This window comes from Festucalex cinctus, chromosome 3, assembly GCF_051991245.1.
Source record: "Festucalex cinctus isolate MCC-2025b chromosome 3, RoL_Fcin_1.0, whole genome shotgun sequence".
Taxonomy (NCBI): Eukaryota; Metazoa; Chordata; class Actinopteri; order Syngnathiformes; family Syngnathidae; genus Festucalex; species Festucalex cinctus.
This window is the reverse complement of record NC_135413.1, coordinates 3,944,329-3,971,616: the sequence shown is the minus strand read 5'-3', so window position 1 is coordinate 3,971,616 and position 27,288 is coordinate 3,944,329. Positions and strand designations below refer to the sequence as shown.

The 27,288-nt window shown below is 38.7% G+C and overlaps 1 protein-coding gene across 12 annotated transcripts in view; it reads right to left on the bottom strand.

Annotated features, from left to right (window-relative positions):
• Window positions 1-2,086: 2,086 nt before the first annotated feature.
• The window catches only part of magi2b (membrane associated guanylate kinase, WW and PDZ domain containing 2b), a 738,212-nt gene continuing 713,010 nt past the window's right edge, over window positions 2,087-27,288 (bottom strand). For 7 of the 12 annotated variants that reach the window (XM_077515476.1, XM_077515478.1, XM_077515477.1 and 4 more), the window contains 4 exons: window positions 22,846-23,065; window positions 21,265-21,423; window positions 18,199-18,337; window positions 2,087-3,319 (listed from right to left, as the gene is read on the bottom strand). In XM_077515476.1, the coding sequence (XP_077371602.1) occupies window positions 2,685-3,319; window positions 18,199-18,337; window positions 21,265-21,423; window positions 22,846-23,065 (1,153 nt within the window). In that variant the 3' untranslated portion in view covers window positions 2,087-2,684. Of the gene's footprint in view, window positions 3,320-9,470; window positions 9,560-13,661; window positions 14,298-14,856; window positions 15,376-18,198; window positions 18,338-21,264; window positions 21,424-22,845; window positions 23,066-27,288 lie in introns of those variants that run through there. The other 5 variants (XM_077515480.1, XM_077515487.1, XM_077515479.1 and 2 more) reach the window with 4 other exon arrangements.

Genomic DNA, 27,288 nt, shown 5'->3' with positions numbered 1-27,288 from the left:
GCTCAAACAACATGCTATTAGTATGCAATTACACACTACTAGTGCCTGACTACGCTGTACTTTCTGTATACTAGCAGGAACAGTTTGACACACCAGTCAGACAACTTATTAACTGTGTGCTACAACAAGTGACATTATACAATTTTACTAGTTAACATCTAATGATTAACTAGTAGCACCAGTAGTGCAGATGTCAACTTTGCGCATTTGTCTCACTGTCCTACTAGTATGCAGAAATGCCATACATAGTGTTAAAAAAAAGTGTTACTAATAGGGATATGAAGGTCATGATATGATAATTATCACAATATTGTGTGGGCATTGGCGATATTTAAAAAAAGAGAGCTCATACTAAAAATAAAAAAAGCACAATATTGTGCTTTTGTACATAACAGCAATGCATATAAACCACCTACAATCTCTAATAACAATATTGAGGCACTTACTTACTAATGCAAGCACACATTGATTGCTTCCTAAGCAAATTAGGTTCCCCTTCATCTGACAATTAGCATAGATTTTAAACGTAGAAGGCCAAAACATCCCTAATGAAAATTAAATTGCACTAATAAACGAGTCACTAGAGGTTTCTAGAAGTGCACAAATGGAAACCAACCTGACTTTTTTTTTAACAGATGTGTTCCTTTTAAATATTGTGGACATGACGCCGACGATATTGTGGAAGTTTTAATATCACGATATCACGATATTGCCCTTATCGTGACAGCCCTAGTTACTAGCTAGTTGTTCTAGTAGTGCACTGAAATGTATTACTAATGAGGACTAAGATCGAACTAGTACAGAGACCTTAAGATGGAAATCAGGAAATAAAGCAAAATTATGAGGTATAATCTTGATAAGGAGGTACTAGTGTATGACACAACTAGTTTTCCCTAATGTTACTAGTGAAGGAGAGTAGTTTAGAAGTAAGATTTAATTGGGTGCTAGTCGGCCAAAATTGACTATACGAGTGGGGGGGGGTACATTTCTAGTAAGACACAATTGTTCTATTTGCTTTACTAGTGAGGACAAAACATACTAGTGCATGGACCTGGAGCTGGATATCAAGGATGTGGTCTAACTGCTCAATGGATTTTCCATGAGTATGACACTGCACAATGGTTAATGTATGCTTGTGTACACAAGTTAGTGTAATAGTGTGACTTCTTACCAAGCCTGCTGTCACTAATATATATATGTATATATATATATAAAAAATGGAGAACAAAGTTGTCCTCGTTCATGATTTGGGAGGCCCATGCAGTAGTCACCATTTTGCTGACGTGTCTTTGATATGTAGTCATAATCGAGGCCCCGGATAGGACCATCGGATCCAAAATAATTCCGTCCTGTTGTTAGCCCCACCCCCTTTTTCTTCTGCTTCTTTACAACAACAAATGTACACGTTGTGACATCTTTACATTTACAGTATATGATATATTTGTTAGGCATGTGAGGAGCAACACTGGACGGACTTCTAGAAGAGTGATTCCCAACCACAACTAATTATGACAATTGACTTAATTGTTCTGAAAATTAAAGTGTTCCCTTTGGATAGTCCCAAATTCGCTAATTAGTTTTTTGTTTTTGTTTTTTTACCGAACATCCATTACCCATAAAAAAATAAATAAATAAATAAATAAAAAATATTTTTTGGTGTGTGGACTATTAAAATATTGGTGTTATGGCGCCATCTGTAGCATCTTGGTGCCAAACAACACACAAAGTGAGATACAGTAAGCAGCTGCTATTCAACATGATGGAAAAGGGGTGTTTTGTCGCCATTTTTTGGCAACTATAGGCAATAATAATTTTGGGGTGGTGGTGGAAGTGGATTTTTACTATTCTTGACAATATATCCCGGGGGGGGGGGGGGGGTATTCTTGTTCTTCTATCCATGCCTGTATAGTGACAGGCAGGACAACTAACTGTGTTTCCACTAGATGTCAGAAGATACAAATTCAACCAATGTGTACTTTTTGTGACTTTTTTTGTGTTTGCTGTGAGATTTGGTGATTGACTATTTACCAGTTTGTGAACATCCGCCACTTAGAGACGGAACAAAAAACAAAACAAAACAAAAACATACTGATTGAAAACATTTTTTATACCCACTGTAAATGTATTTGGACACACAGAAAATTGCAAACAATAAAAACATTTAAAAAAAATGTATTATGATGATGATGATAATGATGATGATGATTATAGGCGGGTCCCAATCAATGAATGGCGATTTAGCAGGGGAATACACAAAGTTATCCTGGGCTGTTATTGGAAGTTACCGATAAGCCATTTATTTTTAAGGGTTACATTTTAAAATGAGATTGAAGTGTTTTTGATGCTATGTTGTATAGTTACGGTTTTAACTGTTAATATAGGGAATTTTTTTAGGGGGGAGTCAATCACTATTTGTGGCGGGGCTCTGCCGTTGTCCCACGCAAATTGTCAATAAATGTTGGGAAACACTGCTCTAGAAGTTTCGCTGTCTGTGATGACGAAAAAAATGGAGTCTTTTGGTGTAAATCGTCGGGCTCCTCACTCTCTATGTTACAACATCCACGAGAGTTGATCAGCTTTTTAAGGTGGCGGGTGTAAGAATCCTCTTGTAAAGCAAAATCTGATTGGGACTTGATGAGGGGATGAAGGAGGACAAACGGTGGTTGATAAGAAGCCGATCCTGTCTACCTGCTGACAGTGGAGGTCCAGGACCTCAGGGTGCCGGGCAGTTTATCCGGCCCAGGGATGTTCCAGGGCCCCGGGGAGGTGGCTGCGGCTCTCCTGGCGGGGGTTTCCTCGGCGCTCTTAGCCTGGACCCTGGACGGATCCTCCTCTCTAGGGTAAACGCCCTTGGACGGCAGCCTCTCCTGGAGGCTGCCGTGGGCGTCTGCGGCAACCATGGAGGCTCCGATGGGAGCGACGCTCATGTAAGGGTCCCATGGCCAGAGAGCCCCCGCCCCCTTTCTGGCACAGCAGGGGGAGCAAGCGTCCCTCTTCCTCCCCGGGACGGCTTTGGCAGGCAAAACCTGAGGCTGCCCGGCGCCCGGCCCGCACTCGGCCTCTCCTCCCTGCCCTCTGATCATGCACTTCTGCTGGGTGGACCTGCCACCTGCGGCCCCTCGAGCCGAGGAGCCGTGGTCCGTCACCTGTGGAGCTTTGTCCGCCGCCATGCACCCTGCGGCCTCTAGAGGGAGCTGATGAGGGGAATCCAGGGATGCGGCCGGATGGGATGGAGGCAATGGACTCTGGTGGGCTTCGAGGGTCACTTCCGGCAGGGTAGAGTGGATTGTAGAAAGGGAATCCCAGGGGCTGACACAGTCTGTTCAAGACCACAGAGAACACATTAAGGGGCATTGTAAAACTGACTTTTTTTTCAGTGACCTTTTTTTTTTTTTTTTTTAAATTAGGTTTTCAAATATATAATTCTGAATTTAGAGACGCATGCCTTCTGTGTAGTGCCACACGACATGCTGGGCAAACACTGAGGACTTACTGGAAGACATGCAGAAAATAAAATCATTCACTGCCGTGGACGCTTCGATTCATTCACTGGAAATCACGCAGTGACGCACACGTTCGGCAAATAAGGTTTTTAATGAGGAGGCGTGCAAGAGGGTCTTGCCCAGTTTGGATGTCAACCACTGTAAGAGACACCTGTAGATGGCAGTGTTGCATCCCTTTAGATTTGAGATTAGAATATAAAAATGAGGGTGCAAATCTCTGCTTGTCACGTTGATTATGTGAAACCGAAATGCAAACACGTTTGAAAATTGGACGTTTAGGCAAACAGATTGTGCGTAAGTGCGTCCCAATTGCGACACAAGATGGAGTGGATGATGCCATGTGAAAAAACAACTGACTTTAAACTCAAGCCATGCGGTGAGTCAAAATAGCTCAGGGTGATTCTCAATTCTATATCTATAAATAAATAATTATCTTGCCATCAAAAGCCCTTCCTCATTCTGCTCTTTGTTGTTTCACAATTTGATGCAGAACAAAAGCAAAAAATATTAGCGTCAGTCAATGTTTTGCTTGACGTGTGTTTCGTTGAAAAAGAAGCTCATGTTTTTGTGAAAGTGACCTATTTTCTACTGCTGATTCATAAAGAATGGAAAAGGGTAGACACAAACTTTTTTTCCGGGTGGTATGTTCAATACTTACATTGGGACAGACCACAATATTCTGTGGGTGTTGAAATTAGGGATGTCCCGTTCCGATCACGTGATCGGAAATTGGGCTCAATCACGTGGCTGACTCGATCGGTATCGGACGTTGTCTCCCGATGAGGACTCATATATTTATATGAGGTCATTATTATTATTATTATTATTTTTTTAAATAACATTTGTAATTAAATCTGGAGTGACACCTCATTTTTCCGCACAGTGTGTTTGACCGGGCTAAATAAGGAAATGGCGCAGAGGGCTAATGCTGCGTTCTCACCAAAAGTGGGGGAAGGCATTTCGGCCGCGTGTTTGCATTGTAGTCAATGGTGTTCGCGCGCAACGGAACGAAAGTGCGTAGGGCGGCGCGGAGGACACGTTTGGAGCGCTGGGACGCGGTGCGCAGCAGCGAAAATCCGCACAATCGCATATTCGCCAAAGTTAAAAAAAATGGAACTTTTTTCGCTTTTCGCCTCACGGCAGGCTTCGAGTACGGGCTACGTCACACACAGCTTCCTCTCTATTGTCACCCCGAGCGCAACTACACGCCAGCCCGGACAGATTGGTGAGCAAAGAAGTAGCATTCAAGTGCTGGTAAGTCTGTTTACTTGCTAATGAACTGCACCGAGGTAGCAGCAGTGTTGACCATCCATGTCAAAGCACGGCTGTTTAGTCCCAGGAAAGAAGTGGAAGTAGTTGGCGTTGCTCACTTTTGTTGACTCGCTAAAGTGCTCCACTTCCTTGTTCACCAAGGGACACGGCTCCTCCGCTCCGGGGCGCACCAAAGCGCGAATGAGTGGCAATCGTTCCAAAAAACCGAGGTATTTGGAAGTGGAGATACTAAAGTTATCATCTTTAATGTGGAAAGCGGAGGCGGTTGTGACTTGCGCTGTGTGCAATGTGTTGCTAACCACTCTCCGACCGGGGAGATACACATATCCCTAGAACCGGCCTGCCCAACTGCTTTCCAACGGTGTCGGTGCCTGGCCTCCACGACCCTCCGGCCGGAGATACAGGCATACACTGGGATTGACACCCACTGTACCGGTCGAACATAAGTCCTACGGGGAAAATGAACACATCCCTGGAGCCCTATCGACCTCAACTTTACAACGGTGAATGCCCGTGCCGGTCCCTTCCCCGGATACACGGGGTGCACCTCAGGACTGCCAACACACCTCACGATGCTCATTTTTCGGATACAGCTAGCAAGATTTACCCCCCACCCCCACCCCACCGGTTGAACCATAGTTCCTATGGGGAAAATCCCCGGAACCGGCTCAACATTGACTTTCCAACGGTGTCGGTGCCGGCCCTCCATGACCCTCCAGGCCGGAGATACAGAGCCGCGAAATCAGCGACCCCACTCTCGGGACATTCGCGTGCCGGAGCAAGCCGGCGAAGGTCCGCTTCGCTTTCGGCACTGGCGACTGGACGTGCTTCGTTCCATCCCAGCGGATCCAGCTGCGGGCGCGCTTCATTTCCTCCCCGAGAATTCAGCTGCGGTGCCTGGCGAAACTGGAGTCTGAACGTCCTTCTTAGGGAGCCCGGCGCCTAGCCTAGCCGAGTTTAACGCGAACGCGTAGGTTCGGACGTCCTAGCGGAGTTGCTAAAATCCGCCCACTCTAGACTGGTGCGAGTCAAGACCCAAAGTCATGATGTGAAGTTGGTTGGTTTACACATTGTTATGTTTCGATTTTGGTTGGTTGGGGTTTTGTTTAGTTTTGGGTGTTTATGTTGTCTGGTTTTGTCTCCCTTAGTCTCGTCAGTTAACCTCGTCCACCTGTGTGTGTCGTCCCTCCTCATTTGTGTGACCTAATTAGTGCCCTCTGCCTGCTGTGTCTCCCAGGTGTGTCCCGTTAGTGTTTCATTAGTGTTGGTATAAGGGAGTGGTGTTTCTTTCACGCGGGTGTGGGAGCATTGTATGTTGTATTGCAGTATACCATACTTTGTCTTTGTCTGGTGCGGTGCTTTGTAAATTAATCTACATCTGGTCAAATTAATTAAGTCTGGTTTAGTTTTCTTTACGTCTGGTTTAGTTTTCTCTACGCCTGGTCAAGCTCTGTACGTCTGGTTTAGTTGTCTTCACGTCACCTCCAAGTGTCATTTTCACGTCCATGCCAAGTCAGTCCATGTTCGTCATGCCACATCTGTCTAGATTCGTGATGCCAGTTCTGTCCCCGTTCATCACGCCAAGTCTGTCCACGCCTGTCTATGTTCTGCCCAGTCTGTCCACGTCATGCCCAGTCTATCCACGTCACGACCAGTCTACTCACGTTTCAGCCTGTCAATAAAGTTATTCTATTTACTGTCAGTCCTCTTCCTGACTGTTTTCTCCGCCTCTGGGTCCATCCACCACATCCAAATCATAACACACATATCTACTGTATTTTTCTTCCTAAAGATTAGCCCATCAATTTGTGTTAAGTAGCATGCTTTATAACGGCTACAGTAAAAATAAAGCTCTTGTGAAAAATTAATACTGTATACTTGTTAACAGTAGGGGCGGTCTAGTGGTTAGCACGTCCGCCTCCCAGTTCTGAGGACACTGGTTCGAGTCCAGGCTCCGAGCTTCCTGGGTGAAGTTTGCATGTTCTCCCCGTGCCCGCGTGGGTCTTCTCCGGGTACTCCGGTGTCCTCCCACATTCCAAAGACATGCATGGCAGATTAATTGAGCGCTCCATTGTCCCTAGGTGTGATTGTGAGTGTGGATGGTTGTTCGTCTCTGTGTGCCCTCCGATTGGCTGGAAACCAGTCCAGGGTGTCCCTGCCAGTAGGCAGTAGCCCATAGCCAGCTGAGATAGGCGCCAGCTCCCCCCGCGACCCTTGTAAGGAATAGGAGGTCAAGAAAATGGATGGATGGATGGATGGATGGTTAATAATAGCCTTTTGAGTAACTCACAGATGTGCCAAAAAAAGAGGGCTTAAATTTTTTACTTAAATTAACCACTGTCCACGCACAGAACTTTAGCGCAAGTACTAGTTGCTGCACAGGACAGCGCGGGTACGAGCCCATCTTGCCCCATTTTAAAACAACTTTATGTGCCAAATTTTGGCAACAGGTTGCTTCTGGCCAATTGTTAATAACAGCACAAAGCCACAAACTATTCCGGCAAACCCTCAAATTTTTATTTTAAGTAATCCAGCTTCAATTAATCTATCACAATTTAAAAAGCAATTGCTTTTGATTGGTCGAACAGCAGCAAAATAAATAAATACATAATTGCAGCAAGATGGAAACCCTCAAATAGTGTACACTTAGTATTACTGATTGGTGGTTAACTTTTCTTGATATCATTCATTTGAAATTATCAATGGCACAAATCAATAATGCAAAACAGCAAAAAATATCATTTTGGACTGAGGCAGCTGAGTAAATAAAAGTCAAATTTGATAGAGATCTTTAATTTTACCTGTCTGCTATAACTATATTAACTTTGTATGTATTGTTTTCATGCATATATTTTTGTTAGAAACTACAATATATGATCTTGTTGTTTTGAATTATTATTATTATTTTTTAGGTCCAAGGGTTGGGTTTGGGGCAGATGTTTGTATGTTGTTTAAGTTGTTGTCCTTTTAGTCTTAATTTTTCTTTGTTGTTGCTGTATATCTCACTGTTGGTCCTGTTTAAAAATAAAAAAAAAATACAAATAAAATATTGGATATATGTGTCATTATTCATCTGTCAAGTAAGAATTCAATTGTTTTTTTCTAACATATGGCGTCTTTCAAGCTTTGAATTCGCTCTTTTTTTTTTTTTAAGTGAAAATATGGTCACCTGAAGTATGAAGTATTAATGTTGTTCTCTGTCTGACTGTTGCGTTATACGAATACCAGCTCAGTGTCCTAGTGGTAGAGTGTCCACCCTGAGACTGGGCGGTCGTACCAAAGACAATAAAAATGAGACCCATTTGCCTCCCTGCTTGACCCTCAGCATTCCGGGTTGGAATTAGGGGCTTAGATCACCAAAGTGATCACCGAGTGCGGCCCTTGCTGCTGCTCACCGCTCCCTCAGTGGATTTTCAAATACTTATTTGTGAGTTTCGCTGTTCGGTTTTCTACTTATCGTGTAGAGGTCATCAACTGACATTTGCCTTACTGCCGCCAAGTGGCAGAAAACTCCTTGACAATTAATTACAAGCGCTCCAATGCACTGACTTAACGTAATGCTCTACACTGCCCCGCGGACCACAGTTGCAAAGCGGAAATTATTTTTCTAGTCGGTGCTCACGGGCCAGCGAAGAACCACAGATTTAGAGATTTTAGGTATGAAGTTATGGCCACCCCAATTTGAGTCATGGTTTCACCCTGGCCAAGGAAAAAATTCTGTATTACATTAAATGTCAATTTACTGTAAACGTCAACTGGGAGTAACAATTAATCAGCGCAAAGAATGTGCAAAGGTATGCTGCATTCGAAGGAACGTAGGAAGTCAGACTTTTCCAACTTTGCACTAGGAAGTGTACACGAGAACCCCTCTTTGACCTCAGAGGTCCAGTTGTGAAGTTGGGGGGGGGGAGAAAAAAAAGACCGTGACTTCACTGAAGGGCTTAATCTGACATCACTCGATAACGGCGACCACCATGGAGAGACAGACCGTGAATGGAAAAATGTCATTCACAAGATTTTAAACAGATATTTATTTGTCTACATTTACTGTTACCTTAATTGAGTTGACACGTGACGTAACACAACATGATTTGTAATGGCTGCATTAAGTTGAAAAACAAACAATTTATCTGGATCAGCCATCTTTTGTTGTTTACATTTGCATCAAACGCTCTAACTGAGACAATCTGAATGGGACAAATTCAACTTCCCACCTTCCTCAAATGCAGCAAAAGTTCAATTTATTCATTATTTATTTGATACTTTATGCATTTGCAATGCAGGTAAGTATACAGTCATAGCAAATAATAATTAATAATAAATCAGTTTTGACCAAATATTTTCATTTCCGTGGATCCCTGGTAAAAACATACACACACATACATACACATATAATACATACACACACACACACACATATATATATATATATATATATATATATATATATATATATATATATATATATATATATATATATATATATACATATATATATATATATATATGAGATGTTCTCTCTTATATTGCAGATTTTTGACAGTGCAACTCTGTATTCCCCATACACTAAAGCACACACGTGATTGTCCATGCATTATCACATGATCATGCCAACACACACACAGCATCACATGACTCAACATGGTGACAAGAAGAAAAAAGAAAACAAGAGAAGACATGCAGTTTTGCACAAACCGTGTCTTTAGCGTGGCCCATTAGGAAGAAATAAGGGGAGCTTAGTGTGTCACCTTTCATGCACATGGACAGGTTGGAAGGTACCATTCCTGAGGGAAGGCAAGTAAAAGCCTATATGCCAAGGATTCGACTTTAAGCGTAAACATGTTACAGAGAGAGACATAATTAATGACAGTAGAAGCCCACAGAGCCACATAACAGTGTAACAGTGTAATATGCATGTTAATGCGCTCTGGACTAAAAAGCCCCTTTGGATATCCACTACTCGCAAGTTAGGATGGTCAAGCTTTCAGTGAACTTCATTTGACCTTCACCAAACCTTTTTACATGCGCAACTCCTCATTGTTTCGGCAGCTTTTGCACAGCTTTCTCTTCTCTATCAAGAAGCTGAAATTCACAATTCACAACAGTTGTTCGATACATAAACAACTCCACCTTACTGTGACTGTTCCAGTTTTTCCAAAATGATATATACTGTATGTGTTGCCACTCCGTGTGTGTTAAAGTAGCAGTTGTGCGAAAGTTGAGATTTAAACAACTTATTTTTGCTCACATGTACAGTATGTTAGCATTAAGCTAGCTGACTTTTGTTCGATGAAATGACATGGTTCGATAAGGTTGAACAATTTTGGTGTTTTAAATATACATATATATGTTGAAATCTTTCATTTGGCTAAGCATTATGGTAAGCTGGGAGTGAAAATAAACAACTTGAAGCCTCTTATTTTGAGAACTGTGTGAGTGAGTCTTCTTTTCATTTCCTCACTGTTTTGATATTTACTCCAGTTCTACACACGCACACCCATCCTTACGGTGCTACCTATGTGGGGCCCTCTCATTGACCTAATGCATTTCCTAGCCCCTTCCCCTAACCCCAACCCCAACCATCAAAAACAATTGCCTACCCCCATTCCTTACCATAACATCAACCATAACCCAATTGAAAGGACGGTAATTAACGTTAATGGAAATCCCAACGACTTCTGCCAAAAACGTTAATTGTCGTCAACCATGTTTTTGTTTTTTTTCCCCCAATGGGCATCGCAATGTCTTGTGTAGCTCTTGTTTCATGAATAAGTTGAATATATATATATATATATATATATATATATATATATATATATATATATATATATATATATATATATATATATATATATATATTAAATCACCCACTAAATGGCCAGCAGATGGCAGCATTGTATCTCTTGTCAATTGGGCCCCATGGATCAAATTACATGAAAACATGGCAGATCTTAGGAAATATGTTTGTCACAGTAAATCAAATTCACAGAGCATTCACTAAACAAAAAATATTAGTTGTCAAAGTCACTGTTGTGCAGAAAATGTACCACTTCACAACAAGCTTTTTTTTTTCTCTTTTTTTTCCTATTATGGGTTTGCTATCAATCAAATGACTCATTTTCAAATGGTGATATTAACTCTTTTACTGCCACACGTTATAAAAAAACAAAATAAAAAACCCCACAGTGCCAGCCGATTCCGCCGATTAGAAGCATTCATTAGATTTCATCAGATTCCGTCACATTTCATTGTAATTCCATACACCGGCAGCCCATTGAAAAGAGACACAATGCTGCCATCTGCTGGCCATAGACAGTGGGTGTTTTTGATTCCACAACCCATTAACCAGGCAGTGCTGTATTTAGACGTTGTACTACCCGTTGATTTAAAAAAAACAAATTAAAAAAAAAACGTAGATGACATCATTTAACGTTTATGACAGCATACATTGTGATTTTACTAATTGTTATTAAATGCTTTTGGCGGTCAAAGAGTTAAAGAATGGAATAAGGTAGAATCATACTTTGTTTTTTCCTAATGAGAAAATGGAATCCAATCCTTCATATGGAATCCACCATGTTTACGTAGTCATAGTACACAGACACGGCGCTCCGCATACGCTTATCACGCACTGCGCGTAGGGCATCAACTGCCTAAGGGGGCACCAAAAAACAAATCAAGCCCGTAAAAATAATTATATTAGTAATTATAACATCAGTGTCTAATATTTAAAATAAATGCTTGTAAAGCATGTTAATAAATAAAAAAATAACGTAGCATTATTTAGTCTATGAGCGGTATCGCCGGTCTACGTTGGTGCCCCCCCAGTAATTTGCTCCTACTAGGGAAAGGGGGTAGGGTGTGGGGTGCACTTTTGCTCCAACGAAGCAAACTACTAGGGAAAGGGGGAGGGGTTGGGGTGCACTTTATGCTTCAATCGCAAATTTGGCAGAAGTTTATTCTTGGATATCTGGACATGTCATCAAAAAGGCATCAAGAATTGAGGGCGGAAAAGAGGAAAAGAAAAAACAACGAGATGATGCTCGCGCATCACTTGCAGGTAAGACAATGACAATTTGTTTATTTTCTAACAGCTACATTTACATGACCACAGTTAGCAAAAAAAAAACAACAACAAAAAACACTCCAAACCGCCGCAGTGGAATGGTTGTCACCAGCACGTTCATTATACGGTATGTTAAATGGAATGTGACGAAACAATATTGTTTCATATGGAACGCCAACGAGTATGCCGACATTTTCGAGAGGTTCCTAGGCCAAGAGCGGCATGTACTGGTGAAAGTGTAATTTGAAAATAATAATAATAATAATAATAATCATCATCATCATCATCATCATCATCGTCGTCATCAGCTTAAGGCTAAGTAGATTTCCTCCTTTCATATTCATAGTTTTAACATTATGTCCAGAATTTTTACATAGTGCCTTATCAGTCCTTCTCTAAAAATGTAGATTATAAAAATGTTCATGTACCTGTGTTTTAAATATAGGCCTGCATAATACCATAATCAATTTAGAAAATGTGTGTACCATGGTTCAAAACCATATTTCATTGTAGAATCCCTGAATATTGTCTTGTATTTCTGAATACAGGATCAATGCTTCAATTTGTTTAAGGAGGAATTCAAAGCCAAGTAAAAGTGGGAAAGCAGGTATATAGACTTTGCAGTAACACCCAGCCCTGACCAGCAACCATCAACCAGTTCAGTTCATCATGCAACCACCACTTCTGAGGGCAGAGTGAGTCCTGTCGCTGAGAGGCCATGTGATAGTTTCGAGACATGTGTGCCCCCTCCAACTGATCCTGCTCTATGGCCAGCACACATTTTAGGTGTGGAAATTGTGCGGAGAGGTCCTTTCAAAATCAGCGCTAATTTTAATTTTCCAAAGGGACCCAATGGAAGAGCATTTCGTATGGAGAGAAATTTGTGTCTTTATTTTCAATCAAACAAAAAAGGGATTTGCAATCCAAAAAAATTTTCAATCAAACAAAAAGGGGATTTGCAATCAAAAAAAAAATTTCAATCAAACAAAAAGGGGATTTGCAACCTCAAATAAATTTTAATCAAACAAAAAAGGGATTTCAAATTAAAAAAAAATTTGCAAACAAAAAAAACATTTCAAACATGGATTTGTATTTTAATAAAATCTTTTGCAAGCATTTTTTTCGTTTTGTTTGCGAATCTGTTTTTTGGTTGTGAATCTGTTTTTTGGTTGCGGATCTGTTTTTTGATTGAAACCTGTTTTTTGGTTGCGAATCTTTTTCTGTGTTGTGTGGGCGGGGTCCTCCGTTCAACCGATGATAGAAGCCTTTTCATTGGTCAGCTTGGAAGCCGCTGCGACAACTTTCATTGGTCAGATAGGAATGGGGGTGTGACAATGTTCGTCTGACTATTTCCTGGTTCATTTTGTCCAGTCGCCGCCAGCATCGAGGTAAATATGACCCCCCCACTTCTAGTTTTCCGTTTTGTTTATCTGACATTTATCTAAAAGCAACCCTTGATCTATCGTTTATCCGGTGATTTGTTCTAACCATTACGATTAACGTAATCACTCAGCATTGCTTAGCCATGTTAGCTAGCTGGGTAACTGATGGTCCGATACATGAGTCAGTCATGAAGCTGTTGTTGGCAGTTAAAACACAAATATACGACTCATTGGGATAGCGGTTAGTATGAAGGTTTTTTTTTTTTAACTCATAAAGAAACCTTTGCATTCGCTTTACATACAAGCAGGACTGGGAATCGAATTTATTTACACTAGCTGCTTCCCCTTAATTTTGGATGTTTGAAGTAGAGATTAAATTCGTGATAATTCTGTGATTATTATTTATTGGTCCTGGTTGTTTACTGTACGAGTCAGGTTGAAACAGAAGGGGAATCTGAGTTGTAGGTGTACTTTTGCAATTACACTGACTCGATTTTTTCTTTTAGAGTGCGAGCAGACCAAGGGGTAGAAAATGTAGACATAGCGAGATGCATGTTTACTGTAAGAGGAGCAGGTCAGGGCAGTTTTATTGCTGGTAAAAGCGTACATAACCAGAGGTTATGTACATAACTGGTAGAACATTTTAGAAATGTTATAATGCATATTACTGAATATTAGTATAAATTATCAACTGAAAATTCATACTTTGATAAAATGATTACAGCCATATTTGTTGCTCTATGCTTTCTACTTGGATGCATAAGCTTGTAAACAGTATTGAAAAGATCCGCTCCCTTCTTTGTAATCGTAGGGTGGAACGTCTATGGAGAGACCGTTGGAGTGTAACATCCAATTATTATAGTGTACCTCACGGATTGGAGGAAGAGGGCTTCCTTGACCTGTCAAATGCTGTTCACCTCTACTGTGTTCACTATATCTTCATACCACGACTTGATCCGATTTGATCCTTTTCACAGAGAGCTGGAACTGCCACCCGGTGCGCACTGAGGGAAATCTGATCCAAATCAGCTATGGATGATTGGGATGCTGCAAGCATCAGTTGCAGAGCCAGACCTGGTGCAGGAATGAATGAAGTCGGTGAAGTAATTGCTAGAAAGGTTCAGATGAAGAATCTAATCTATTTTTGTATGTAAAGGTTTCTTGTAATTGAATTCAAAACATCTTCCCAGTATTGGTTATTGGTCAAAGCAGTAATTTCAGACCTTTGAAGTACAGTTGTGCGCTGAAGTTTACATACCCATATGGTATATACCTAATGTTAACTTCTGAGCACAACTGTATGCACTTACTGTGAGGGAAAAAACTTTATATGAGTAAAAGTTCTTGGAGTTACTGTAGCTTTCATAAATGTATTTGATATTACAGATCCAGCAAGCTGAAGAGACACTACCCTTGGACCATCACGGTGAACACGGGATCGTTATACCTGACATCCACTGTCGTTTACCTGAGGAAAGACTTGTTGCTTTACGGCAAATCAATCCAAACAAGGAGTCCTTGAGTTTTGGTCGCGTCATTTATTTGCAGACTCTCAATGTTGCTTCTAGTGCTAGTGTCTCGCGGCCCAAAGGGTCATTTAAATTTATGTCAAAAATGAAAATAAATTCCTGTGTAAAGCAGTTTGACTTTTATTTCATAAAAAAAGCATGCATATGAACTAACAACCAGTCAATTATTCAGCATTTTATAGATTTTATACAGACACTTTTCTCAAGAAATGATTGGCCTGCCAACAAGAAATCAAGAAAGCGCAGAAAATGAACTGTTAAACTTAAAACAAACATTTTGGTAGGAACAGCCTGTAATTACTCAAAAAAAAATGGATGTGATTTTTTTTTTTGCCCTTTCAATTACACTGTGTCAAATCTGGCATCAAAGGTGATAGCAGTCAGTAGATGTGATTTAAAGGAATGGTAATCACTCATATGAGCAGTTGGAAATGTAATGGTGTTTGTGCAGGGGGTAACATAATGTGTGACCTGGCATGTGTACCTCACAATTGTGGTCAAAGTTTATTGATATTTTAAATTGCTCTCTGTCTGACATAAGCAGGTGCTTGTGGCCCTGCTCAGTTATCCACAGCATCACCTCATGAAGAGAGGTGACCAACCACCAACTTCATCTTCTGCATCTAAAAAGTAAAGAAAAGTGTGCTTGAATTAAGTACCAAACATGTACATTTTTTTTTCTGACAAAGTTATGTTTGACACATGTTTTGAACATTATTGAAACAGGAAAACTACAATGAAACAATCACAGGAACTAAATGTATTTATATTATGTAATCTCAGTCACTTCCTCTGTATTTCCAACACCCAAGACATAATAAATGTAGCAGAGGCTACTTATTTCAATGACCAGAACTTCTCATAAGTGATTAATAATTAGCATTGTATTAATGTAATGATGTAATGTAATAAAATAATCATGAATAAGCATAATAACAGCTATCTCAGCAGGCCGTTTATTTGGGCCGTTTCTCGTACCAACAAAACATCACGATTCATGACTAGACTAACCAAAATCAAACGGTTACGTGGCCTGGATCCTAGTAGTAGCAGTGTCACCGCTTTGACGGTGCATGAGTTCCCCCTCTTTTTCAACCTGACTTGTACAGTAAACAACCAGGACCAATAAATAATAATCACAGAATTATCACGAATTTAATCTCTACTTCAAACATCCAAAATTAAGGGGAAGCAGCTAGTGTAAATAAATTCGATTCCCAGTCCTGCTTGTATGTAAAGCGAATGCAAAGGTTTCTTTATGAGTTAAAAACAAAAACAAAAAAAAAACCCAAAAAAACCTTCATACGAACCGCTATCCCAATGAGTCGTATATTTGTGTTTTGACTGCCAACAACAGCTTCATGACTGACTCATGTATCGGACCATCAGTTACCTAGCTAGCTAACATGGTTAAGCAATGCTGAGTGATTACGTTAATTGTAATGGTTAGAAAAAATCACCGGATAAACGATAGATCAAGGGTTGCTTTTAGATAAATGTCAGATAAACAAAACGGAAAACTAGAAGTGGGGGGGGGGTCATATTTACCTCGATGCTGGCGGCGACTGGACAAAATGAACCAGGAAATAGTCAGACGAACATTGTCACACCCCCATTCCTATCTGACCAATGAAAGTTGTCGCAGCGGCTTCCAAGCTGACCAATGATAAGGCTTCTATCATCGGTTGAACGGAGGACCCCGCCCACACAACACAGAAAAAGATTCGCAACCAAAAAACAGGTTTCAATCAAAAAACAGATCCGCAACCAAAAAACAGATTCGCAAACAAAACGAAAAAAATGCTTGCAAAAGATTTTATTAAAATACAAATCCATGTTTGAATTTTTTTTTTTTTTTTGCAATTTTTTTTTTCATTTGAAATTCCTTTTTTGTTTGATTAAGATTTATTTGAGGTTGCAAATCCCCTTTTTGTTTGATTGAATTTTTTTTTGATTGCAAATCCCCTTTTTGTTTGATTGAAATTTTTTTTGATTGCAAATCCCTTTTTTGTTTGATTGAAAATAAAGACACAAATTTCTCTCCATAATTTCATACCCTAACATAAATGCGGAAATTGCACAAAAGCTGTCATATGATGACCTGATAGCTGATTTTGCAGCCCAGAAATGTAGACATGTGCCTCTGTAGGGCCTCTACTAACTTGCTTGCACTTTATGTTTATTTCCAGATGTTTATTTGTTAATAGTAGTGGCATTTAGTTTTATTTTTTATTTTAATTTATTTAGCTTTATTTATTTGAGTATTTGGTGCCATTGTTAGTGTTTTATAAAGACTTATTATTTATCACTTATCTTTGTGAATATTTTTAAAACTTCAATATTGACACTTACAAGTAGGGCTGGGTATCGATTCAGATTTCCAGAATCGATTTAATTCGATTCACAAGGGCCCGATTCAATTCATGATTCACAACGATTTTCGATTCAGTTGAGGAATTCATGCAGCACATATTTTAGACAGTCAAAAGTACCAATGCTGCAAAGAGTAGAAACTTCTTGCTCTAATTTAATGCATTAGTAAGAATAGGAATATTTACATTAAGAATTGAATCCATTGCAGTTACATTAATCTGTTTTATTTAACATGGCCTTATAAAAACAATAAATAATAATTTAAATAAATTACAACCACAGCACAGGCTGTGTAAATAAATTGACAAAAATGGGGGGGGGGTCGATATATCGATACATGGTTTTATGTATCGATATTGGGATATGAAAAGGTGTATCGATACGATACGGTAGCGATATATGGATATTTTAAACCCAGCCCTACTTACAAGTTATTTTGTTTAATAAAGCAAAACTGACAAATACTCAGATATTGTTCATTTCTATCAGGGGAGGGGTGATGGGGCACCACAAAACATTTATGCTTAGGGCACCAAAATGGCTAGTACACAATATTCTGTTTGCCTTGAAAGATAAGTGAAAATGCTCAAAATCGACTGGCACTCTTGGGGCTGTCTTTTTGGATAACGTTTGGCAGTAAACGAGTTAATAACTGTAACATCAAACCTAATTATCATTAGCTGGCATTTAGATTCTTTCCACATCACAGTGTATGTTAGCATTTTGTTGGCATCTATGGTTTGGATGAACAATTTAGTGATGAAATAAATATGAAAAGTTTCCAGCTTCAAAAAGGATTTTTTTCAGAGGGAAATGTGCCGAATTGCCACTGGAAGAGTCACAGCGTCATAGAAGTAGCGTCACTTCATCTGCTGTGAACGTTGCCGTTTTGTTCCTAGTTAGAGACCAAGCAAGCAAGTTGAAACATTGAAACTTGTCAAAAGTTTTGAAAAGGTCAAATTCAGTTCACCTATAGAGGTCATGAGTGCATTTTAGGTTGCTGCTGAAATTGAATCCGTAGGATGTGTGATGAGTAAGAAAGACAGAAACGGAAGATGTGAAACATGACCCACCGTATTCGGGCACCTGCCCCGTTCCCCTCTTTAGCAGCAGTCGGACCCTGCGGCCCCCTGCCTTGATGAGTTCGATGGCCCGGGCATGAGTCATGTCCCGAGTGCTGTCCCCATTGATCTCGATGATTTGATCCCCCACCTGCACACACACAGATAACATTGGTCAGATTCGATACGTGTGTGGAACATTGTCACTTTATTCACAGCAACTTTATTTAAACGTTCAACGCTATACAGTACAAACATTGGCCACTGCTGGCTAGGGATGTAACGATAAGGGTGATATCGTGATATTAAAACAGCCACAATATCGTCGTCGTCATGTTCACAATATTTAAAAGGAACACATCAGTTTAAAAAGTCAGGTTGACTTCCATTTGTGCAGTTCTAGCACCCTCTGGTGGATAGTTTATTAATGCAATTTAATTTTCATTAGGGATATTTTAGCCTCCTATGTTTAACATCTATGCCAGTGGTCTGGTGAAGGGAACGTAATAAGCTTGTGAACTGAGTCATTATGTGGAGGAACTGAATATGTTCGTGCATTAGCAAGTAAGTGCCTCAATATTAAGTCTTATTAGAGATTTTAGGTTCTTTATATGCATCGCTGTAATTTACAAAAGCACAATTGGCTGGCACCAGTGCAGGGTGTCCCCCGCCTACTGCCCAGAGCGGGCTGAGATGGGCGCCAGCACCTCCCGCGACCCTTGTGAGGAATAACGGTCAAGAAAATGGATGGATGGATGGACAATGTTGTGGGCTTTTTTTTTTTAGTATGAGCTCATTTTTTTTATTTTTTTTTTACAATATTACCTTCATTAGTATCACCAACCTCCCCACAATATCGTGATAATTATCGTATCGCGACCTCTATATCATGATAATATCGTATCGAGATGTTTGGATATCGTTACATCCCAACTGTTGATATACATATTCAATACTTTATAATAATAATAAAAATAATAATAATAATAATAATAATAATAATAATAATAATTATTATTATTATTATTATTATTAATAATACTGCCATAAAGAATAAAGATCAATTAAAATAGAGAACTGCAATATCCAACAGGCACACAATCCAGATAATTAATTAGGAACACCTGCATACTCTTAATAACTAATCCAATAGTGTATCACAAAAAATATATTCTATAGCTGTTCTCAATGTGTTATTTGTATAATTGTCCTTTAGATCTATGTTAATTAGGGTTTTGGATTAGAAATTGCATTTGAAACTACAGTAGGATTTGAGGTCAGGGTTGAGATTGTGTATTAGAGCTCCAATTTGAATCCATCGTAACATTTTTTTATTTTTGAATTTATTTTGCCAACATGAGAATATAAAGATTAGTGAAGATTATAGCGTAAATTAAGGTCACTCAAGGAGTGATGTACTGTATACGACTCAAGAGACTGCCTGCAGTGCTCTCTGTCGCCTCTAGGAGCATCACATCTGTTTGGATAATTTATGGGGTATATGTCATGGAAGAGGCAGGACTGATTTTGCACAAGAGTTTGTTTCCGGTTCCTTTTGTGACGTAACTGGCCGTGTCCCAAAACTAACGACACAACCTTAGACACCTGAACGCGCAATGGGGTATATGCCAATGGACTTCCGGTGGAAAAAGTCAATCAGAGAAAAAAAAAGGTAAAAATGAAAACAGTGAATATATATATAAGCATATGCGTAAAACAACCACTTATACTCACAGTACACAGTAACAATCTAAACTGACGATATTTGTCACATCTGAGACAATTTTTTTTTGTATTTATCATTTAGTCAATCTTATTTTATTATTTATTCAATATATTTTGCATTTATATTCTAAGGTTTATTTTTGTTTTTACAATTTCAGTCCATACATTTTGTTATTTAAATTACATCTTTAATATTTTCCTTCCAATGTTTGACGTCAACTGGATAATTTTCAGCCAATCCTGTAGTGGGACGTGTGTGATTAGGTTACCCCGATACAATCTGCCAGCCCGATCACATCTAGTACCCACACCGGGAACCAATTCCTTGTTTAACGTTTGCATCTGGAGCTCTTTGCAATTGAGTTTTTACGGTTTAATTTCATTAGTTTTCAATATATGTCAATTATATGAGGATTTTTTTTCTGTATTTGTGAATGTGAATTTGAATAGTGAAAATCTGCAAAGAATTAACACACCCTTTAAAACTACTTTAAAACCTTATGGAAAAAAAAATAGGAAAAAAATACGATTAAGCAGATGATTGGGTAAAAAACAAAAGACAAGAAAAAAAAAAGCACAACATAAGACTAGGGATGTAACGATATCCAAATATCACTATACGATATTATAACGATATGAAGCTCACGATACGATAATTATCAGGATATTGTGGGGAAATGAGCTAAAAGAAATGAGCTCATACTAAAAAAAAGCACAATATTGTGCTTTTGTACATAACAGCAATACATATAAACTACCTCCAATCTCTAATAACACTTAATATTGAGGCACTTAATCGCTGATGCAAGCCCACATTGAGTTCCTCCACATATTGACTCGCTTCACAAGCATTTTACAATCCCCTTCATCTGAAAATTAGTGTAATTTAAACATAGAAGGGCCAAAAAATCCCTAATGAAAACTAAACTACACTAAAAAACTAGGCAACAGAGGGTGCTACAACTGCACAAATGGAAATCAACCTGACTTTTTTAACAGATGTGTGGCATTTAAATATCGTGAACATGACGACGACGATATTGTGGCAGTTTTAATATCACAAAATCACAATATTGCCGGTATCGTTACATCCCTACACAAGACTAAGCAGGGGTTAATGCCAGTGACGGAGGAATAAGTGCCCCACCCCCCAAAACAAGCAAACAAACAAACAAACAAACAAACAACAATCAGCGAATAGGTAAATTTGTAAACACCAAACTGCAAATAAGCAGGGGTCCACAATTTAAGATATCTGTAATATACATGTGTAATTTGTCTTGTCGTAATAATTGAGATTCAGTACTACATCTGATATATTTTTGGTCAACCTCTTTGCATTTGCATGCTCACCCTCATCCTCCCGTTCCGTATGGCGGGACCGTCTTCTGCGAGGCGCAACACAAACAGGTCCATCTTGTACTCTCTGCCTCCCCGGATACTGAAACCAAAACCTTTCGAGCTTTTTTCCAGCTCCACTGTGAAGTAATCAAAGTCCTGCAGGGGGGGAATCTTAAAAAAAAATAAAAGAAAACGTAATCATAAAAGCGCAGCAGGTGGAACAGGTGGAATCAGCGCACAAGTGTAGTGGATATGAAAAGTCGACACACCCCTGTTCAAATCCTTCAGGTTTATCCTAAACAGCAAATATGTCATAAAAAAAAGCCTATTAGAACATCTGAAGTTTATTTGGAATTCATCAGAGGCAAATTGTGGCAGGTGTGTGTTGACTCCTATTCCGTTTGAACGGGATTGGCTTATTCTGAACCCAGCCACTCCCCCAGTTACAAGAGGGTGTACACTAGGGATGTATCGATAAAGGCAATATCGTGATATCGTGATATATATTAGGGGTGTGCCAAAAAATCAATTTATAAAAGAATCGAGATTCTCATTTATGAATCGAATCAAAAATCGATATTAATATCCAAAAATTTATTTTATTTAAATTAGAAATGAAGAAGAAGGCGAAAAGGCAGTTGTAGCCCACATGCTGTTTTTGTGGAAAAATGCACTTACAATACAAAATTTATAAATGTTTAAATAAAAAAAAGAAAAAGACACTTTAATGTCTCTATTTGTCATTTTGTCTTGCAAAGCAGACTGGAGTAGATCATGACAATGTTGTGCATATCTGTAAATTGAAGCAGAAATCATTTGTCAATCTAATCATTTTGAATCAAAAATCGTTGGAATCGAGAATCGATTCTCAATCGAATCCTAGACCCAAAAATCGTAATCGAATCGAATCGTGAGACAGTCAAAGATTCCCAGCTCTAATATATATACTGCCACTATATCGTCGTCATCATGTTCACAATATTTAAAAGGAACACATCTGTTGAAAAAGTCAGGTTGATTTCCATTTGTGCACTTCTCGCACCCTGTGGTGGCTAGTTTATTTGTGCAATTTGATTTTCATGAGGGATATTTTGGCCTCCTATGTTTAAAATCTATGTTAATTGTCAGATGAAGGGGAATGTAATATGCTTGTGAAGCGAGTCAATATGTGGAGGAACTCAATGTGTGCGTGCATTAACAAGTAAGTGCCTCAATATTGTTATTAGAAATTGTAGGTGGTTTATATGCATTGCTATTATGTACAAAAGCACAATATGGTGCTTTTTTTGGTATGAGATCTTTTTTGTTTTTTTTACAATATTGTGACCTTTTTTAAATATAGCCAAACCCCTCACAATATCGTGATAATTATTGTATTGTGACCTTCGTATCGTGATAATATTGTATCATGATGTTTGGATATCATTACATCCCTAATGTACACACGTGGAACCACATTATTTCACCTCTTTCTCTAAAAGATTTTTATCGAGTTATCGAGTTGGATAGGTTTTTGGTTATCTTGGCCTCATTTTTTTTTTATACCGCCATGGGTGAGTCGACTTTTCATATCCCCGATAGTGATGATGATACCTGTGGTCGAAAATCTGCAGCGATCCCCAGCGGGAACTGAGCAGCTGCCGTGTGCTGTCTGAAGTCCAACAGGCCGGGCGGGTGCCGATAGTCCAGCGTCGGGGGCTGCCGGTAATCAGTCACCGGCGGGTGGCGGTAGTCTACGGGTGGTTGCCTGTAATCAGTGAATGGAGGATGGCGGAAGTCAGGTTTGACATCCTGTCTGGCTTTAACCTCAGACCTGTGAGGAGGGAAAAAGCAACACAATCTGAGAGAGTTTTGTTTGGGCAAAGTGTTTACGTAGTATGTACAGTGCTCCTCAGTGACACTTGATGGAATGATTGAAAACTGTTCTTTCATTATAATTGAAATATATAAGAGAGTAAGTAACCTTTCATGGGTAAACATTTTTTTTTTTGGGGGGGGGGGGTGCTAAAATCATACACTTTGGTGTTGAGGAAATAGTAAACCATGAAAAGTGGTTGGTAATTGAGCAAATTACAATATATTAAGCATGCATTGCCATTGGGAAAGTTGCCCCTGCCAACATGGCCGTCTTGTAGGCACGGTGGCTACTACAGCAGGTTGGCGCACATCTGTGATTATTCCACATGATACTACATGAAAAGTCATGAACTCTAATATAGCAAGTGTTGCTAGTTCATGATGATTGCTTATGGCCAATTTTTGCTCATAATGATTACATAATGAACAATTATTAGGTTGAGTACAAAACTAGCAAAAGGGAAATGTCAGCTTTCTACTGATGTTTATAGTCTACTTATTTATGAATTCAATTATTTCTTTATTCACTCGCCTACTTCTTATTAATTTACTAATACAAAATGTATTTGTTAAAAAAACAAAACAAACCGTAGACGCACTTCAAAATGTTTGCTTTGTTCTTGTTTTGTTACCTTATTTTTAAATATATGAGACCAATTTTTATGTGATACAACCAATATTTATGTTTATGTACAGCACTTTGTATACAGCAATGCCTGCTCTTAACGCGCTTTATAAATAAAGTTGAGATACCCGTAGATTAGACAATGCCAAAGTAATGAGTGATTGTTTTGCTCTACTGTGAGATGATTAATGACTTCTTTGTTGAATACTTTCTACATTATGCACATTTTGAACACTTCAATATGGTTATTTCATGAAAATATAACTTTTAATTGATGAAAGAGCTTGAAGTTTGACCCTATTTAAAAAATAAATCATTTTATGCACTTAATTCCCTTTAAAATGATATATAATACATGGATGTAGCGCAAAAATGGACAAAGTTACAGCAGTTTTAATGTTGGAAGGTTGAAATCCCTAGTTTTGAGAAAAAAGGGCTTTAAAGTTTTGGTACTTGCATCTTTCAAATGTCCATAGCAACCAGTACCTTAGGAAAAATATATAAACCTGAAATTTTCAGGAACTGTTCAAATATCAGTGGAAAGTTAATTCCAATAGCAGGCAAGGTCACCGTCCCAGATTTGAACCCTTTAAACGTTTTGGAAGTTTGACCTCTCAACAGATGATATCAGCCTCAACTTTGAAGATCACATTTGGCTTATCTTCTGAGGCATCAGCCACAGTTTGCTTATTTTATTGTTGCTCCTTGTGGCATTTTATTACTTAAATGAGGTCATATTACCACAGTGAGAAATTTGATTTCATAATTTTGTGTCAATTAAAAGATTATTTGTCATTTGATGTGGCCTGTGAAAAGTGCTTTATTGATAACTTATCATGGATGTGATGTCTCAAATGCTTTTGAAAATGAATAAAATGAAACTGTTTTTGTTTGTTTTTTTTTGTTTGTTTGTTTGTTTTGTCCCACCACCCCACCGCAAGTAATAGAGTGACACTAAACTATTGTATTTACAAGTCAATATAGCTTGTGTGCATTTTGGGGCGGGGTGTCATTGTGACTCTTTTGAGAGGACCATTTTTCATCTTCACGTTAAATATTTCATAGCTCATTTTTATATTCATGTCATCCCATTTAAAAGAGCATAAAGTGAAAATGTGTGGCAATATTTGCGACGTATGCAGGAAGACTTTTTTTTTTTTTTTTGACGCATCGAAAAGCAGCGTCGTATGAAATGTCCGGCGTCGTATGAAATAGACAACATCGACAAGCGATCAAACCATTACATTACTATTTACGATACATTATTACATTAGTCTACATTGCATACAAGGCTCTGATGCATGTCACCACTTTTAATTCCCGACTCGGTCTGAGTGAAGGAGCAGGGCTTCCGCAAGCTTGCTCTGCGGCTCGCGGCTGCATCCCTTGCTCGAGCTCGACATGGTTTAGTCAAGTGTGTGAATTTAGCAATTTGAATTAAAAGTAGACAACGATTCACTAAGAAAACGATCCTGGAGAATATCTGTTTGGATGGCAATTCGCCGGTAACCGGACTGATGACAACATAGCTTCTGCTCCATTAGGGAGGATGACTTCTGTTCACATTCGTGCTGAATTGTGTTTCGACTTTTTTTTATTGCTATGTCCATTCATCCATCAGCAGATTCACTTATACTCACAATATTTATATAAATCAGTAACGAATTACGTCTGAGGCTAGGAAAGTCGGGTCGTTTTTAACAATGTTTTTTAGCAATGCTAGCTAGCTAGCAGGCTAAAAACACGCCCCCTAGTTACAAGGCATACTGTCTAATAATTGCTTATTTTCATACACTTCTTTTACAATTTTGACTTTTGTGCTGCTTGGAAATGAAACTAGAGACCTCAAGGAAGCTATTTGTGGAGAAATCTCAAAATGGACAAAAAATGTCCAACTGTCCAAAATCGCACATATCTCTTGATGATAGGGGTGTGCTCAAAAAATCGATGCGGCAAAATATCGTTGCGGGCCTCATTACAATCCACATATTGATACGCAGGTGTCAGAATCTATATTGCTCGTTAACTTTAAATAGGCAGTTAACATTTGCCTAAAAAATAAAAACCAGCAGCATCTTTGAAGTTAATTGCCTTCAATTAGTGCAAAAATAACTCACCAGTGATTGGACACTGTGTCTTGCTAAGAAAAATGAGAGCAGAGGAAGAATATCTACATGTATTTACTTATAAACTTAACATTGCACGTGTCTTAATGTACCAATTTTCCTATATTTTGTTTAAAAACGAAATAGAATGTGTTACATGAAAAAAATGCTGTTTTTATCTCCCTAAATATTTCAAATAAGCACATTTTAGAGCTGTAATTTTAATACTTTGATATTTTTGCTCATATCGGCTCATGCCTATTAATAAATTTTGCCGGTGTGTCTGCGAAAACTGCTCCTTACTCTGCAGTGCGTACACATTTAGACCAGGCGTGCCGCTTGGTGGTAAACCAGAAGAGCTGCTAACAAAATATTTTTGTCAGTCAGCATAACAAACATATCCTTAAGGTATACATATGGCTGTTATTATAAAATGCAAGTAAATTAATGTAATATATCGGGATATGTATCGCCTTGAAGATCAAGTATTGGGATACATATGTATTGCGATACGTATCGTATCGTGACCCCTGTGTCGTGATACGTATCGTATCGTGAGTTTGGCAGCAATACCCAGCCCTACTTGATTAAGTTGCCAGAGCGGGTCTCATGTATGTATGTATATATATATATATATATATATAACGATACCTCGAGGTGAATTATTCAGTGTCACGAGTTGAGTGGTGGAAATCGGCAAAGTTGAAAGAGAGAGTAGCAGTAGCAAGATCATATTGGCACACTCCAGACAAGACCTCTGTTTATATATATATATATATATATATATATATATATATATATATATATATATATATATATATATATACATATATACACATAATTTTAAAAAATATATATATATCGGTGTAGGGGTGTTTAAAAAAATAGATTCGGCAATATATCGCGATATTACATCGCACAATTCTCGAATCGATTTTTAAATATCCATTTTTGATGGAAAAATATTTACCAAAACGTCTTAGGGTTCACACTTTAAGCATGGAAAAACGTTAATGGAACATTAAGCCTTAATATTTTATTTTAATGCTGTTCAAACATGAAACAGATTACACCCTGTATAAGACTGAAGTTTCAGATAAATAAATACATTTTCATACAAATCTTACACTGTACAAGTTTACTGATTAGTATTTTCTAAATTTAAATTAAAAAAAAAATCACAACAATGGACTTATAAATTCGTATCGGGATTAATCGGTATCTAATCGAATCAGGACCTATGAATAGTGATAGGAATCGATATCGTCAGGTACTAGGCAATTCACACCCCTATATCGGTATATGGTTGACAAGTTTTTTTTTACATAAAAAGGAGGAGGCACAGCGCATTTGGTGCTCCTCACAGAAATGAAGGTTCTGTCCTCATTGTGGCTTGCATTTGTGTGTGCATGCATGTGTGTACAACACGGGTCACTAAAAAAAAAAAAA